Below are 17,976 nucleotides of genomic sequence, written 5' to 3' on the forward strand. Positions count from 1 at the left end.
ACGCCAGGAGACCAGCAGGTGGCTAAGAAAGGTCGCACACAATATGTGTGTAAAGGAGACAGCAAGAAAGAACGGAGGGGGAGGGAGAAAGAGGAAGGGGGCGGGAGAGGGCACATCACAAGCGGCCTCCTGTGTAGAAATGGGAGGATGTTTCATCCTCAAGATGGCCCCCACCAGCCCTCCCAGCGCACTTCAAGGCCCACCCCTCAAGTACCCAAATCACCCAACACAAAGCCGAATTCGGAGGCAAGGCCCTCCTAACCCAGTGGTTCTCAACTTTTGTAATGCTGGGACCCTTTAATACAGTTCCTCATGTGGTGGTGACCCCCAACCATCAAGTTATTTGGTTCCTACTTCATAACTGTAATTTTGCTAGTTATGAATCATAATATAAATACCTGATATGCAGGAAATCTGTGACCCCAAAGAGGTCCTGACCCACATGGTTGAGAACTGTTGTCCTAACACTTCAGCGAGCACATGCTCTGGTCCCCACCCTGCAAGCCTGGGCTCACTTGGATATAATTATACCTTATACACAAACATGCTATATTTTAGTTTCTTAAAAAAAAAAATCAAACTGGGCGTGGTGGTGCACACCTGCAATCCCAGCTCTCAGGGAGGCAGAGGCAGGTGGATCTCTGTGAGTTTAAGGCCAGCCTGGTCTACAAAGGAAGTGTAGGCTAGTTAAGACTACAGAGAAACCCTGTTTTGAAACACGCCCCCCCCCCAAATTCACTGTAATGTTAGCCCTCAAAACAGAAGCACCTATGACACCCAGACTTAACACTGAAGGCAGCTCCACAAATGGCCCCATGCCCCATGCCCAAAAGGCCACAGGCAAATGTAGGACAAAAAGACAGCGGCATCGTGGTGTGGGGAAAGGTGCATCATGTGCTGACATCCAACAGACCCCACTGCAAACTTCTCTGTGGAGTGAGTTTTATAAAATGAACCTGTCTCAGGAGTGGCCTGATGCTGGCTGGGTATCACAGTGGCTCCTCCAGCTCACACTCCTTAAAACAAGCATTTATTCTCAGTCTGATTCTCCAGTTCCTCAAAGTGGCCCAGTCAGATCCCCCTCTCTGTGGAGGCCCCTCTCTCTCTGTGGAGGCCCCTCTCTCTGTGGAGGCTCCTCTCTCTCTGTGGAGGCCCCTCTCTCTCTCTGTGGAGGCTCCTCTCTCTCTGTGGAGGCCCCTCTCTCTCTGAGGAGGCCCCTCTCTCTCTGTGGAGGCCCCTCTCTCTCTGTGGAGGCTCCTCTCTCTCTGTGGAGGCTCCTCTCTCTCTGTGGAGGCCCCTCTCTCTCTGTGGAGGCTCCTCTCTCTCTGTGGAGGCCCCTCTCTCTGTGGAGGCTCCTCTCTCTCTGTGGAGGCCCCTCTCTCTCTGTGGAGGCCCCTCTCTCTCTGTGGAGGCCCCTCTCTCTCTGTGGAGGCCCCTCTCTCTCTGTGGAGGCCCCTCTCTCTCTGTGGAGGCTCCTCTCTCTCTGTGGAGGCCCCTCTCTCTCTGTGGAGACCCCTCTCTCTGTGGAAGCTCCTCTCTCTCTGTGGAGGCCCCTCTCTCTGTGGAGGCCCCTCTCTCTGTGGAGACCCCTCTCTCTGTGTGGAGACCCCTCTCTCTCTGTGGAGGCCCCTCTCTCTCTCTGTGGAGGCCCCTCTCTCTCTGTGGAGACCCCTCTCTCTGTGGAGGCCCCTCTCTCTCTGTGGAGACCCCTCTCTCTCTGTGGAGGCCCCTCTCTCTGTGGAGACCCCTCTCTCTGTGGAGGCCCCTCTCTCTCTGTGGAGGCCCCTCTCTCTCTCTGTGGAGACCCCTCTCTCTGTGGAGACCCCTCTCTCTGTGGAGGCCCCTCTCTCTCTCTGTGGAGGCCCCTCTCTCTCTGTGGAGACCCCTCTCTCTGTGGAGACCCCTCTCTCTCTGTGGAGGCCCCTCTCTCTCTGTGGAGACTCCTCTCTCTCTGTGGAGGCCCCTCTCTCTCTCTGTGGAGGCCCCTCTCTTTGTGGAGGCTCCTCTCTCTCTGTGGAGGCTCCTCTCTCTCTGTGGAGGCTCCTCTCTCTCTGTGGAGGCCCCTCTCTCTCTGTGGAGACCCCTCTCTCTGTGGAGGCCCCTCTCTCTGTGGAGACCCCTCTCTCTCTGTGGAGGCCCCTCTCTCTCTCTCTGTGGAGACCCCTCTCTCTGTGGAGACCCCTCTCTCTGTGGAGACCCCTCTCTCTCTGTGGAGGCCCCTCTCTCTCTCTCTGTGGAGACCCCTCTCTCTGTGGAGACCCCTCTCTCTGTGGAGACCCCTCTCTCTCTGTGGAGACCCCTCTCTCTGTGGAGGCCCCTCTCTCTCTCTGTGGAGGCCCCTCTCTCTCTCTGTGGAGACCCCTCTCTCTGTGGAGGCCCCTCTCTCTCTCTGTGGAGGCCCCTCTCTCTGTGGAGGCTCCTCTCTCTCTGTGGAGGCTCCTCTCTCTCTGTGGAGGCCCCTCTCTCTCTGTGGAGACCCCTCTCTCTGTGGAGGCCCCTCTCTCTGTGGAGACCCCTCTCTCTCTGTGGAGGCCCCTCTCTCTCTCTCTGTGGAGACCCCTCTCTCTGTGGAGACCCCTCTCTCTCTGTGGAGGCCCCTCTCTCTCTCTGTGGAGACCCCTCTCTCTGTGGAGACCCCTCTCTCTGTGGAGGCCCCTCTCTCTCTGTGGAGACCCCTCTCTCTCTGTGGAGACCCCTCTCTCTGTGGAGGCCCCTCTCTCTCTCTGTGGAGGCCCCTCTCTCTCTCTGTGGAGACCCCTCTCTCTGTGGAGGCCCCTCTCTCTCTAGGGAGGCCCCTCTCTGGCTCATCTTTTCCTTATCTCATCAAGGATAAGGAACAAGTGTGGGAAAGACTAAGTTTTGTCACAGGTGAAAGCAATCTTGGCGGGCTTTACCCTTGGGCATACCATGGATACTCCCTGAGATTAACCTTGAGATAGACTGTGTGGAGCCATCCTGGGCCTGGAATTCAGGAAGGGGGCCTGGGGACTCCACCTGGACTATTGTGTTTCTAATCGACCCTCAATGGGAGAAGGAGACTGTCCTTCACAGGCGAGACAGGCAGGCAGAGACGGGAGAGCAGCAACTGGTTGAGACCGGGCTTGAGCTCACTTGGATGGGAAGGAGGATCAGCCAACAGGCTGGACCAGCGCGTAGGCCAGAGACACCTAGGGACCGATCCCGTGGAACGGATACCAGAAGGTTCACTCTTTTTTTCCCCTTTAACCTTTTTCCCTCTTGTGTAAGCTAGTTGTGTTGTATAATGAAGTTTAATTGTTAAGAAACAGAGCCAACAAACAAGACCTGTGACTTGTCATTCAAGAATCCCCATAGCCAAATAGGATGGTGGCCAGCCCATCTGGTGCCTCCGTCTAGAGGAGAACTCTGAGGACTGCCCCCAGCGACACGGGCTTTGCTTCAGACTCTGCTGCTGTGCAACTTTATAAAAGAGGCCAACTGGTAGGATAGCGCAAGAAATGGCACCCCAGTAATGTCACCTCCTCCTTTCTCCCTCATCAACCTCACCCCCCTTTCGAGGGTAGGAGTTTCACATCCATACACAGCACCCCAGACCACCTCCTGCTGGCGACCCCCACCAGCCTGCAGCATCTGCCCACACCCCAGACCACCTCCTGCTGGTGGTCCTCCTTAAGCCTGTGTCTTGGGGACAAACTGCTTCTGAACCCACTGCAGCCAAATGCCAACTGCCTCTGCTTCAGGGAACACCCCTCCCTTCTCATATTCACTCTCAGATGCCAGCCCCGCTGATCACAAGGTCCACTAAGCCCGCAAGCCCAGCCTTTCCCTCATAGATCACAGAATGAGCACTGAGCAGTCGTCCTAATGCTCCTGGCCTCCTCATCCCTGTCAAGGCAATCCATGAGCAAAGGAAACACACTTTGCCTCCACCTCCAGATTCCGAATGCTAAGCCACACTTGCAAGTCTCTTGTGCCCCTGTTCCAATGTGTCCCTGTCCAAGGAAGCCTTCCTTACGACCTGTGGTCTAACCTTACGACCTGTGGTCTAACCTCAAGCCCGCAGTCTACACGGGCACCTACCAACCCCTCCTCTCTCCCAGCCTGCACGCTGGCTGCATCGTGCCCTAGGCACCCACTGTGCCCATGCATCTTTGCCCAGGACAGGTGTAAGTTCCACAAGGGACAGAGCAGTAGGCTCTGATGTGGAGATGACCTGTCCCTCCTGGGTCAGATGGGTACTGTTGCCTCAGTAAGGGTCAGCACTGATGCTGGACCATACTTACCAGGCTAGATGCTGTGACCTCACTGCAGGAAACCCCCTTGGGGCTGATCAGGAAGTGGTCCTGCTCCTTGCTCACTCTCAGCTGGGGGAAGACAGGTAAGCATTTCAGAGCCACGCAGAGAGGCAGAGGGCATAGTTTCAAGGGCACTATTTAAATCCTTTCCTCCTTCACCTCAGTGTGCCAAGGCCTCCTCCAGTGAACCCTCCTCCGTGGAGACATGACAAGACATGAGTTCGGTTTTTATTTAAACTGTAGAAGCAGAGCTTCCAGAGGAACCACACGCAGTTAGGAACAGCCCTGGATACAGGAGCTGGTTCCCATCAAAGAGGTACCCACTGGGCGGGTTGTCTAGTCTGTTGACCATAGTGGTTAGCAATTTTCGAAGAGGTGAGTGGATTTTAAGCAAGGACCGCTAACAGCACTTAGCCGTGCTAACAGTCAGGAGTCTTCCCTTCAGGTTTTGTGGGGATAGGAGGATGGGGAATGGGCAGAGGGCACCTGCTCCTCACCGTGACATAGGTGTCGCTGAGCTGCGCCCAGCCATAGAGGTCCAGGAGGCGGTAGACGCTGCTGATCTTGCACCGCATGAGCCGCTCCCCCTTGGCCAGGTTCAGGGAGTCGGCAGTGTGGAGGTCATTGATGGGTGTCATCATGGAGAAGTCTGCAGGGATGGGAGGGGACAGTGCATCTCCCTGAGGACAGGAGTCCCCGCCAGCCAGCCTGGTCCTTGTCCTGTGTCTCTCTAGACCTCACTGACTGATGCTACCACTGTGCGGGAGACACCTGCCTGAGGGCCAGACCGCCGTTGACTCACACATGGAGGACGAAAAGCTGTAGAGTGGTCGTGTGTGGCTTACGGAGCTGTCTGCTCAGGTGAGTGAGACTGGGGCTGCTTCTGGAGGAAAACTGTGCCAAGAGCTGGGACACCACGCAGGTGTTTCAGTGCTTGCCTGACATGCGCATGTCTCGAGGTCTGATCCCAGCGCTACATAATATCAGGAGGTTGTGACGCATATCTGTAATCTCAGCACTCACTTGGGAAGCAGAAGCAAGAGGAAGAGAAATTCAAGATGACCCTGGACCAGCCTGGGCTACATGTGACACTGTCCCGAGGCAACAAAATAGGCAAAGCCCCATCAAGGTTCAAAGCCATGAACAAAGTGTTCCTGGAATGCCAAGGCTGCCATAAACCCTAAGTAGGGGTATCGAGTAAATGTGGAGTAAAGTTTCTGAGCAGGAATACGCAGAGATGTCAGCAACAGCTTTAGGCCTGCTGTTGCTGTGTTTTGAGTAGCCACGCAACAGGACTTATTCTGTGGCTTGGATACAGGACATATAGAAAGTCACATCATCTAGGAAGAAATTTCTTTAATTTTTCCCCAACTCATATTTGAGAGCCACAGACCCCAGAAGCCAAGGCTGGCTAGAGAGCTGCAGTGTCTGGTGGTGCACATCTGCTTCTCTTAGGACAGGCCGCCATTGAGGCATGTGTTGCTTTTCTCTAGGAATTTGAGGGGAACAGCTGAGAGATTTGGAAATGGGCTCCAGTGGGTAGGGGCCTAGACATTTTGTCCCCAGAGCACCCCAGATGTAGGAGGTCATGATGGTCACTGCCTATGAGCTTCAGGCAAGGGAGCAAAGGAAGGCATACAAGTTAAAGGCTGGAGCCATGTCAGCCGTCAGGAGCAGGTGTTGGTATTGCATGGACTGAGTTCAGTTCCCAGCACCCATGTCAGATACATACATGTATACACACACACACACACACACACACACACACACACACACACACAGTGCACCCACCTACTCCCCCACACTTTTTTTTAAGTATACTGGTTGAATAAAAAGGTTACAGTCATATTATTATTATCAAACCGAAAGTTGGGAAAAATAATCTTTTCTTGGGCAGAGACAGCCATTTGCAGGCCATACTATGCAGAGCAAGGTTCTATGATGAGGCTGCGGCTGCAGTGCGCGCCTGTGCTCTAGTGTACTATGTCAAGGCTGCTCGGGTGTGTTGGCACACTTCTGCAATTCCAGCACTAGGGATGTCGGGGTGGGAGAATCAAGGCCAGCCTGCTCCACCCAGTGAGACCCTGTCTCAAAACAAACAAGACATGATGTAAAACGACACTAAGTACAAAGAGAAATGAAGAGTAAGTGAAATGAACGGACCAACCCTCACTTTTGACAAAATCCAATGAAAATGGAGATACAGATGAAACAGAGTGTCCTGGAGTTAGACTCTAACCATAGATCACCTAAAAATAATTATATTAGGCTGCAAAAGGCTCTCAGCAAATCCTTGACATGGAACTTAAGCAGGACGTGTTTTCTAATTCTATGAAGCCTGACATTAACCGACCTATAGAAGAACAAGCATTTAACTGCTCTGCAATGAGAAAAGGCAGCTCCTGGGCTTAAAAGCCAGGCCGACTGGGGCTGCTCAGGACACGCTTGACACGCGTGCCACTGTGGCCCAGGGCCAGCACTGTCACACAGAACTAAAGCAGCAGCTGCAACTGTCCGTTGCATGAAGCCAAAAGACGCTCCCAAGTCCACAGCCACAGGTGTCCTCAGCACTGAGCTAAATATGAAAACACACCCAACTCAGTTTATTTTATCATAGAAAAAAACCCACAAAGGATAAAAATCATTCATAGAGAAGGTGCTTTTGTGAGCTGGATACAAATCTAGACATATCTAGGAAGAGGGAATCTTATCTGGGGAGTCACGTGCATCCGATTGACCTCTAGGCAAGTCTGTGGGCACCTTTCCTTGTTTAATGACTGATGGGGGAGGGTCCAGCTCACAGTAGGTGTGGCCAGCCCTGGCCCTGTGGTCCTGGCTTATTAAATACCAGGCTGAGCAAGCCATGGCAGCACACTCCTCCGTGCATTCTGCCTCAGTTCTTGCTTCCAGGCTCCTGCCCTGCGTGAGCTCCTGCCTTGACATCCCTCGGGGATGAGCTGACACGTAAGCCAAATTAAAGCCTTGCCTCTCCGCTGCTTTTATCACAGCAATGAGAAACAAACTAGAGTAGAAATACTGTGGAAGATAGTAACTACAAAAGCAAAGTTAGCCAGATGTGGTGCTGTCTACCTGTAGTCCTGGTATTTTGTGAGGTGAAGACAAGAGGGTTGAACTTTTTGGCCAGTCAGAACTGTGTGACTAGACTCTGCTCCCTCTCTTCCCACAAAAGGCTGTGGTGGAGCTGGGTGGAGCAGCGCTTGCCTAGTATGTGTAAAGCTCTGGGCTTCATCCCTGCTGCTGGAAAAGAAGTTAGTAACCAGGAAAAATTTTAGAACCAATAAGTAAATCCAAGAATTAGTGTCGAAGACCTATGAATAGACAAATGTGATTTGATCAAAAGGGAAACTGAGAACACACGGCAGCAGAAGCCAGCACAGAGCCCAGCCACCACTTGGCACAAAATTCAACAATGAAAAGAAAATTGTAAATCACTTCATTTTAAAGACAATCCATTGAAACAGATAACTTCATATAAAATATATGACCAAATTTTACTGACACGACAGCAAAACAAAAAAATCTAAATGCCAGATAAATTGATGTGGGGTAAATTTCAACAATTTCTGAAAATTTCCCAGATCTGGATGATTTCTCAAGAGAGATGTTCCTGCCTTGTTTAAACTCCGTCAGGGCAGATGAAAGGAGAAAGGCGGAGTCTCCTTAGGTCCTGATATAAAGTCGTGGCTGACTGCTCTGGAGTGGACTGCTCAATGCCACATTAGAATATGTGTGTACAAATCCTTAGCAGAATTCTAACAATAAAACCCAGAGCAGTGTATCAGAACAAGGAGTTGGGGCCGAGTAGACGGCTTGGTGCGTCACGAAGCTGCCATGCATGGAGGAGGGCCTGTGTTCATCATCAGAACCAACGGTGGGGGAGTCGAGTATGTAGTCCCAGCCCTGGGCAGGAGGGAACAGGAGCACTGGGGCTGCTGGCCTTGCTGACTTGGTGAGTTCTAGGCCTCACCTCAAAAAATGTGGTGGGCTGCTCCCAAAAAACTTCAACCCCTAAGATGGAACTTTGGTTTCCACATGTATATATGCTTACATGTGAACATGAATGCATGTATACACACACACACACACACACACACACACACACACACACACACACACAGAACCTAGAGGTGATTTATTTCATGTATCTCAAAATTCTGCATATTCCAATATTCAGAGATCTATTACTATAACTCATTGTGACAGTTGCTCAAGGGGGGGCGGGGGAAGAATCAATGCCCCAAATGCATTTTATAAACCTAAAAATCTATTTCTGAGAAAGAGTTGCTATGAGCTAGAAGAAAAAGACATTTTCTCAACATGATAAGGAATAATGATCTCCAACTCTGTGGTGAATTTCCATTAAAGTCAGATACAAGACAAGGATGCCCACTCTAAATTATTAAACATCATCTAATGCCTTGGGGGTAAACCCAGCCAACTAGAAAAAAATAAGCCCAAAGGCAAAATGCTAGCAGACAGAGGTAAAATGGTAACATTGCAGATTATGTGATTTCTTATATACAAAAACACAAGGCCAGTAAGATGGCTCAGTAGGTAAAAGTGCTTGCGACAAGGGACTCACGTGGTAGGAGGAGAGAAACAGCTCCTGTGGGCTGCTGTCTGACCTCTACACTCACATCATGGTGTATACATAACTCCAAAATTTCTTTATAGAATACATTTGTACAAGAAGTTAACATAAATTGGTGACTAACTATGGCCCTTTGTCCTACTGTCAAGGCATGTGGCTAAAGCAGAGACACATGGAAAATAACAGAGGGCTCTGTTCTATAAAAATATATTCTACAATAAAAAAAAATGCTGTGAACAAAATTAAAAGCCAAAAGAGAAACTGAAAAAATAAGTGTAATATAATTTGACATGTCACAAGGAAGTGGCTATCCTGGACTCACTTTGTAGACCAGGCTGGCCTCAAACTCACAGCAATCTGCCTGCCTCTGCCTCCTGAGTGCTGGGATTAAAGGCGTGTGCCACCATACCCAGTTTGCATATTTCTAAAGATTTGAAAACCTATTCAAAATACACTAGTAGGAAAATTGGCTAAGTATGGGCAAAAACATTTTGCTATAAAAAAGCACAGATGAAGTTCTAGGTACAGCCTGTCTCCGGGAAAGGAAATGGTAACTAACTGTCTAAGATAAAACGGGGGAAGGCGAGGCCCACCACACTCTGTTGAGAGCAAGGCTGGCAAGTCTCTTTCCCCAGGATGGTGAGAGGGCCCACTCTGCATTAGACTGTATGTCCTCAAGCACATATTTGCATTCCTTTAGCAATTCTTACAAGTTATCTTCAGAAGGCAGCTCAGTCAATTCATTATTGTCTAATTATAATTTATCTTCAGGAGACAGTTGCGCATATAACATCAAATTTATTTACCAGGATGTCTACCCCGTTGTGGTTCATAATAGCAAAAAGCTGAGCACAAGCTGAAAATCTAGTAAGGAGCAACTGATTCAACAGCACACATCCACAAAACTTCCATTGCCGAACCATACTTATGATGCAAACATTTAGTTGCTATACCATTAAAATTATGTATGATATATTCATATTCTTGATTCCAGTAAACTCTATTAAAAGAAAAAAGTTGAAAAGATACATCAAAATAAAACAGTGATTTTTAGAGTTCCCAGAACACAGTGGCGAATGTTTTGGCTTTTCTTTCTCAAATGTTTTTCTTAGCTCCAACCATTACCCTATACATCTGTGTCATATGGAGCGAGGGCAGCTTCAAGGCTGTGGGCAGAGTCGCATAGTCCCGGAAGGGAACCCACACACAGCCCCAGCTCCTCTTACTGCTCAACAGCCATTATCCCGGCTGGCCTCCTGGCTCCACTCGCCTCTTCTCATCCCCTGAAGTCACCTCCCGCCTCCCTACTCCTGGCACCATGAACAGTTCTCCTGTGGGTCTTTAATTCACAGCAACATCAGAGGCAGAGCCAGGCATCTCTCTGCTCGGGCCTGCTGACGCAACTGCAGCTTGGCCATTGCCTAGCAACCAAGCTGCCTCTGGTGCTTCCTCCTCCCTTCCCTCCCTCCTCCCCGCTCCTCCTCTGCTCCTGGCAGACGCCCAGATGCCCACGTACTCATGGAAGAAGCTGGGAAGACTGCGTGGGAGGTGCTGGCCATGAAGTCTGCGATCTGTCGCAGGGCCCAGATGTTGGACGAGTTGTTGCCTTTCTTCATCTGCTCCTGGATGAGGCCTTCCAGCTCCTCCCTGAAAGACTGCAGCAAGCGGGGGGCGCGGGGTTGGTGGCCTGCTAATTATGGAGGGCAGAGGGCCCAGCAGGTCCTCACAAGAGGCTGAGGCCCCACACGTCCCCGGGGACGGGTGCCCAGCTCCTCACAGGAGGACTGAGGCCCCTGCAGGTCCCTTGGGGCTGGTCCCTGAGCTCTGCACAGGGGATGACTTCCACCCAGTTCCCTCCTGCAGCTCCTTCACAGGCCACTGCTCCGGTGGGGGTGGGGGTGGGGGTGGGGGGCTGGTCTCCCAGCTCTTCAGTAAGGGCTAAGGGCCTGAGGGCTCCCCAGAGGCAGGTTCACTAGGCCCTCAGGTGCCTCCTCAGCTTTGCTGGGTAGGTAATCAAGGAGACTCTGGTAGTGGACCTGGGCCCCCCTTTCCTCTGGGGGCGGGGTAGTCCAGAGTCCAGCTCCCTCCTATATGAGTGATGGCCAAGGCCGTACCAGGCGTGGCAGGACTTGACTTCAGAGAGAATTCACTGCATGACAAAGTGTGCTGCCCTCCCTCCGCATTAGCACACCCAGGGCTCTGCTCTGGAGGAGAGGAGGACTTCTGCCATGGCTTCCACTGGGATGTACTAAGTTAAGCTCGGCCTTTCAGCTCACTGCTCCGTGAGCTTCTTATCCCGCCGGCCAGCCGGCAGGAGGAAACATGAGAGGGGCAGGAACTATATGATGCTGAGGAGCCTAAAGAAGCCAGGGTCCTGTATCCCGATACCCTGCCCCACTCACTGACCATGGCTGCTGCTGCTCTACTCTGCGGCCCCTCCCTGGTGATTCTCTGGGTGCCTAGGGGTTATCCCACCCTAAGGTCTTTAAGCACCTGCTGTCTTCTCCCTCCAGGACCCTGGCACGTGCCATGAAGGCTCTAGGCTCATTCCCTCCCATTCTTCTGAACACTCTGCGTGCTTCTGGAGAAAACTGCCCACAGACCATGGGGTGCCCTATTCTAAAAAGCCCCTGGAGATGCCAGCTTCCTCCCTGGGCTTGCCAGCCTGTGCCCTACAGAGCCCCAAGGGCTCTCCTCTCCCACTCTTCCCCACCTCTCTCTCTCTCTCTCCTTTGCTCTTCTTCTCTACCCAGGGTTCAGCGGCACTCTAGCCTCCTCAGCCATCCGCCTTTTCAGTGTCCTGCCCGCCTGGGTAATGCGCTCTGAGGCCCTGGGAGGCAGGCACCAACCCACCCTGGTCTGGAGACTCAGAGGCATCCACGTCAGGCTGGCTCCTGATCCCTTGCTCCTCTTATCTCTCCTCCTCAATCCTGGATGAACCTTCAGCCTCTACTTGCTCTACAGCTACTCAGCACGGGGAACCCCAGAGCAGCCCCATGGCGACCCATCCTTCAGCTTACACAGTCCTATCTGTGGCCTGTCTCAGGAAAGGAGGACTGGAAACCGAAGCTCAGCTGTGGCATAGGAAACTGGGGCAAGGGTCCTGTCTCTCTGCTACTTTCTGAACCAGAATTTATGCACACCTCCAGGCTTGCCCTTGGCCAGTGATTAGGGGTGGGGGTGGGGGGGATCAAACACGCACAGGGCCAGGCCCGTCTCACTCAGCAAGCCTAAACTGCCAAGATCCCGAATGAGGGAAGAGGAGCCTCTGGTCTTTCAGGCCTCTGGGGAAGCAGCCCTCCCTGCCCCCACCCACTCACAGGGCTCTGCAGGATCATGGTGACACGCTTCTTCTGCTCCATCAGGTTGAAGTCCTGCCGCAGGCCAGCTGCACGGTTGCGAAGCCGCAGGTACTCAGGGTCGTCTTCAGAGAACCGGTCAAAGTAGTGCTGCCCCTGAGAGGGTGGCGGCGAGGCCGCCTCGGGCACCGTGTCCTCACTCATGTTCCTGCTACGGCTTCAGTCCACTCTGAGAACCCTGCAGAAGAAGGAGAGAGGGTAAGCATAGGCTATGCTTCTAGCAGGCCAACCTCGTGCTGAAGCAGAGGGTGGTGTGATTCATCACGCCCTACGGCCGCACCCAGGTGAGAAGGCAGGCTGACCTCCTGAGATGATGACCCATCGGGGATGCTGATGCACCTTCAGGTTCTGGGCAAACAAGGGTCCAGGCTAACTGGTCAGTCTGGGGAGTGGGAGGAGACTTTTAGGGGGAGTGGAAATATGGCCTGCAAACCTTCTTGAGCCTTTCTGTGCCAAGCCCTTACAGAGTAGGGCAGAAGCTACTCCAATACCTATGGGCACTTTAGTAAAATGCTGGTCTCATTGTAGTGGGCTGGAGTGTAGTTCACAGTGAAAAATACTTGCCTAGCACATCCAGGCACTGGTTGGGGTCTGTGCTCAGCATCCTGTACAAACTACATAAATATTCCTTTTTTTTTTGCAGGCCTCCTCAAAAGCTATGGTTAATAAATTCACAAAAGAACACAACTGCCAGGAACTGGGGATGTAGCTCAGTTGATAGAGTGCTTGCCTAGCATGCTCCAGGCATGGGACACCCTTCCCCTCAACCACATAGACAGGGTATGGTAGCACATACTTACAATCCCAGTATTCAGGAGGTAGAAACAGAGGACTCAGGAGTCAAAGTCATCACCGGCTACATACAGAGTTCGAGTCTAACCTGTGCTACATGAGACTCTGTCTTTTAAAAAGCCCTGCAAGAGGCACCAACTGGTCCTATCAAGCAAACGTTTGGCAACAGGGGATGAAGAGTGAGGGACTGGGGTTCAGGAAAGATTGGAGGGGAGAAGGGAGGGAGGGAGGGGAGGAGGAAACATCGCTTAAGCTTCTAAAACAGATTTGGCAGGGTGCAAGTCAGATGCAGAGAACTTGGAGACATCCAAACACAGATTTGTTGCTTTCGTCTAAGTCAGGGGCGTCTGCCCCTGGGCTTCCCTAAGCCAGTCATCCATTCAGAGTCTAACAACTGAGTTACAGCAAAACAAAAACACAAAAACAAAAACAACTCACAGTGTTTTAAGTAAGTCCATTATTTTGTGTTGGATCTGTCCGTAGCTGTCCTGGGCCTCATATATATTCTAACTGAAGAGAGAAGCCTGGGGCTGGGCCATTTAGGTGAGCAGGTCTGGACTAGAAGTCAGACACCTGCACTTTGAACTGGCTGACTTGTACCCTGCCGATCTGTCCCTTGACACCTGCATGAGCTCGGTGGGTCTCTTTCCCTCTCTGCCTCACCTTCCATCCCTCTGCCTCACCTTACCCATCTCTCATGAGGGGTGAACAAAATGACCACCGCTGGGCTCCCTCCCAGCTCAGACCACACGTGTTTGTGAAAGTTGGGGACAGATGGACCCACGTAAAAGAGACAGGACAGAGGATCCAGGTGTAGTGGAGCAAGGGGACACCCTTCCTGCCCATCATCCCCGGGAGCCTCCGGTATGCTCATACTGCTCCTCCCTGGACCTTTGAGGTGAGAAGGAAAGGGAAGACAGTTGTAGAGGACATCTCCCATCCAAGCTATGAAGGCAGAACAGCAGCTTCTCTGGGCTTTAGCCAGAAGCCTCCCATGGGCCCTGCCCACTCGGCTGCTAGTGCTCTACCTGGTACCACTGTAGCAAGCCAACCTCCACAGCACTGTCAAAGCCCTAAGCCTTGGGTGTTTTTTAAATAGAATCAAGCATCCCCATCCTGGGTGTACCTGGGGTAACCATGGATAGATGAGCTGTCTGCACCCCAACACCCCCCCCCACAGGACTCTAGGCAGCCAGTTTCAGGAGCACCAAGCTTTCTATTTCAGCCCATTCTGTCTTCGCAGCTGCCCTGTCACAACTGGCTGCCCTCAGGCCATGGTTCCAGATGTGCTCCCCTGAGGACGGCTGTAACTCTGTCCCCATGGAACAGGGACTCTGTGAAATGAAGCCTCCTTTCTGCTACTCCCTTCCACCAGTTACCTGCAGATGGATCAGTGGGTAAAGGTGGCAATGCTGAAGCAAAACCATGAGGGTTCAAATCTCAGCAATGCCACTTAGAAGCTATGGGGTCATTGGCCAATTCACCTAAGTGCACTGAGCACCAGTTAAGGGATAGCAAAGTTTGCGTAGGCAAATGCTTAAGACATGGTACATGGCAACTGTGGCCAAGTCCTTGTCTTTAGTCTTCCTAGGCTCAACTGGGGTGTGGGGTGGGATCTTCTCTCATTAGGAAATTCGTGAGTATTCATCTGTAAGCAGGCACACACTAAATAACTATAACGAAGTGTTTTGGCCCAAGAAGCTAATTCTGTCTCAAGCGCTGCTAACACAAGGACCATAGACAGGAAAATGATGCAGCATCCCAGAGATCACAGGGGCTGCTAAGTTTCCCGGGCCAGGTATGAAGGAAGCAAGCTTCCGGGATGCTTCCTCTGTCCTTTCACCAGCTTCAAAACTTCCTTGGAATTTGTTAAACATTCAAAAGATAGCATTTTCTACTTCTCAGCATAAGCTCCCTGATTTAAGAAACACCTCCCTGTCGGCTGGGGCCTGAAGGTTCATCCTGGTTGGTGAACAGGACTACACGCTGGGAGAAAAGAGCCACATTAGACCCCGCATGTGTCTCTTCTACTGGCTGCCTCTGACTCAGATCCTTCGTGGTGACACCATGATTGCAAATGCAGCAGTTGGGCATGTTTTCAGTCATTCCAGAGAGTTGCTGCATCTGAGGAAGGCTTGTAGGATCCCCCCGCCCTCCACGCCTGTTTGTGGCCATGCCAGGCAGAAGGGAGAGTGGTTAGGGCCTCCACCTCTGGTGCCCGGAAGGTGGTCTAGTTATCTCAGGGATAGGATACTTTGCCAAAATGAGGTTGTGGGTCCAGGAAACCTCTATTTCCCATCGTGGCTTTTATACTCAGGCTCTCCCCATGTGTTGAGTGCCACTGTCCTTGTTTTCAGAAAGAAACAAGCCACCACTAAGAGGTTTCACAGGCAGCATTTATTTACATGGGACCCCGCCTAGCGCAGGCCTTTACTCCTCTACTCCTTCCTACTGCGCCCCCAACACCCGTTAAGCCACCTTGTGGGCAGAGAGCATAGGCTAGCTTCCTGGTCTGGGGGCCGGCTGGGCAGAGCGGGGGCTGCTGGCAGATTCTTTTCCTGGAGTCAGTGTCTCTGGGTGCTGTGCACCTAAGGATGGGACCAGGTGTGGAGTGCTAACAATATTCTATGTAGCTCCCAGTCAGATAGGGGAGTACAGAGCAAAGATCTGAGTGTCTAGAACATCCCCCTTAGTCAACTTTCCCCACGGTCTCCAAAAGCCATGACCACTTACCAGTGGGTTGAACCAGGCCTGTCCAGTCTCCGTCTTCAGTGTCAGGTCTTCACGACCAGGATGGCTGGCACAGCCACACTTCACGCAGCCAGGTGGGAACTGCCAACAAAAGTGCAGGTGTCGGTAACTCAGGCACACATTGATCCCCACCGAGAATCTTCACCCGAGTTATGCACAGATACTGGGGCCCACTTAGAAATGATCTGGAAATGGGTGTTTAAAAGCTACCATGACTACTGACAGGTTAAAAAGGCTCGGTCACTTATATAGCTGGAATCAAACTTCCTTGAAAACCCCATTTCCTGGGTGCATGCTGAGGGAGGAGTGATAAAAGGAAGGAGAAAGGAGGGTAAGGGAGGAAGAGGGACAGGGAAGACCTGAGGAGGAAGACAGGAAGAGAGGAGAGAGGGAGGAGGAAGAGATGAGGAAGACAGGAGGAAGAGAAAGAGAAGAGGTAAAAAAGAAGGGACACAGCAGAGGGAGAGGAGGGAGGAGAAGGAAGAGGAGAGAGAGGAAGAGGAGGACGGAGGAGAAGAAGAGGAGGGAGAGGAGGAGGGAGAGGAAGGGGAGGAGGGAGAGGAGGAGGAGGGAGAAGCCACTACAATTGCTCTGAGAGTGGGAGCAGCGGAGTATGGAGCCAGGAGATAGGCCTCTTGCCCAAGGCCCCCAAAACACTTTACTAACAGCCACTGGACTCACAGGTACTAAGGCGAAGAATTTGAGGATCACTCACAGAGACAGAAACAGCCTGAAGGATACCACACTCCAGGAAAGAGGGAGAGCCTTGTCTGCAAATAACTTCACATAGAGTGCAGGGGAGGAAAGGACCTGGCTAAGACTGGTTGGGTGTGTCATCTAACAGGGAAAGTCACTGACATTCAACAGACACAGGAAGTCATCCCTGCAAAAACCCAGGGACCAAAGATCCTCAAAGATTAATGAGTGGCGCACACACGGGTGTACACACACGCACGTGTGTGTGTGTGTGTGTGTGTGTGTGTGTGTGTGTGTGTGTGTGTGAGATAGCCTTTATTTTCACTTGGATGTCCTGTTGTCCAGTCCCTACGTGTTTTGGCGACTGGGCCAGCCTCCCCTATGTGCCCCACCCATGGCTGTGGCTTGGCTCTACTCTTCCCTGTCCTGACACTGGAGAAGGGGCCATCTGGAGCTTGGCCTCTCAGTGAGGAGCAAGGAGAATGGATGTGGGGGTACACATGCCTGTGCTCACCGAGGCAGCCCCCTCTGCAGCCCATCCAGCGGGCCTAAAGCTTTACATCTCGGTACCCTGCAATCAAGGCCAGCTCTAAGGTTCACCCTGCTACCTCAGGGACTGGAAATGCTTCTAAGAGCCAGGCTCTGTGTGTGCATGTCTGGCACCCACTGGTGACCAGTGAACAGGGATGTTATTAACTATTTTATCTACAACAGGGCCATAGCCATTGTAACACCCTCTGGAGCCCTGTCTTCCTTACTTGACCTCATGGTGGAGCTGCTGATATCGCTGAAGCCCTTCCTAAGAATTAGTCCTGCCTCAGAAGTTAAGACCCACTAAGATTTGAACTGCTGGAGGCTGAACAGTGTCCATAAGCTTTACTAAACTGCACAGTAAAGAATTCACCCAAGAAGTGACAAGGAGGCCGGCATCTGTCTCCCACGACCTATCTCAGTGCCCCAGAGCTCTGTGCCTGGGGTCATGGTGTCTCACCTGACTGAAGTGAAATATTCCTTCAGTTCTTTCTCATTATCTGTAACCCACCACCTTGGGGTGACAACTCAGCTTAAGTTTCGACTCAGGCTGCACTGGGCTGGAGCAGGCAGGAGATCCACACAGTGTAAAGATGGCTTTGCATGGGCCAGAGCACTCCCAGCAGCACCAGCTCCTGTGGCTTCCCAGTACATGCCTCAAGAGCTGCCCTGTCTTAGCTGGGATTTCCAGTGCTATGATAAAACACCATGTCCAAAAGCAACTGAAGGAGTCAGGGCAGGAACTCAAGGCAGGAACCTGGAGGCAGGAACTCAAGGCAGAAACCTGGAGGCAGGACCTGACACAGAGGCCATAGAGGGACTCTGCATAGCAGTTTGCTTATTGGCTGGCTCAGCCTGCTTATTACCACCCAAGACCACCAGCCCAGGGTTAGAAACACCCACACCGGGCTAGGCCCTCCCACATCAGTCACTAATCAAGAAAATAAACAGACTCATCTAC

General features: G+C 51.9%; 1 protein-coding gene across 4 annotated transcripts in view; it reads right to left on the reverse strand.

The window, feature by feature from the left end:
• ADD2 (adducin 2) overlaps positions 1 to 17,976 on the reverse strand; it is a 100,984-nt gene that overhangs the window by 29,921 nt on the left and 53,087 nt on the right. For all 4 annotated transcript variants that reach the window (XM_084765945.1, XM_084765947.1, XM_084765946.1 and 1 more), the window contains exons 2-6: positions 15,771 to 15,869; positions 12,207 to 12,423; positions 10,403 to 10,541; positions 4,772 to 4,923; positions 4,263 to 4,343 (exon numbers count right to left, since the gene is read on the reverse strand). In XM_084765945.1, the coding sequence (XP_084622071.1) occupies positions 4,263 to 4,343; positions 4,772 to 4,923; positions 10,403 to 10,541; positions 12,207 to 12,389 (555 nt within the window). In that variant the 5' untranslated portion in view covers positions 12,390 to 12,423; positions 15,771 to 15,869. The remainder of the gene's footprint in view (positions 1 to 4,262; positions 4,344 to 4,771; positions 4,924 to 10,402; positions 10,542 to 12,206; positions 12,424 to 15,770; positions 15,870 to 17,976) is intronic.

Source organism: Acomys minous (assembly GCF_964271855.1).
Source record: "Acomys minous genome assembly, chromosome: 17".
In the NCBI taxonomy this organism is placed as follows: domain Eukaryota; kingdom Metazoa; phylum Chordata; class Mammalia; order Rodentia; family Muridae; genus Acomys; species Acomys minous.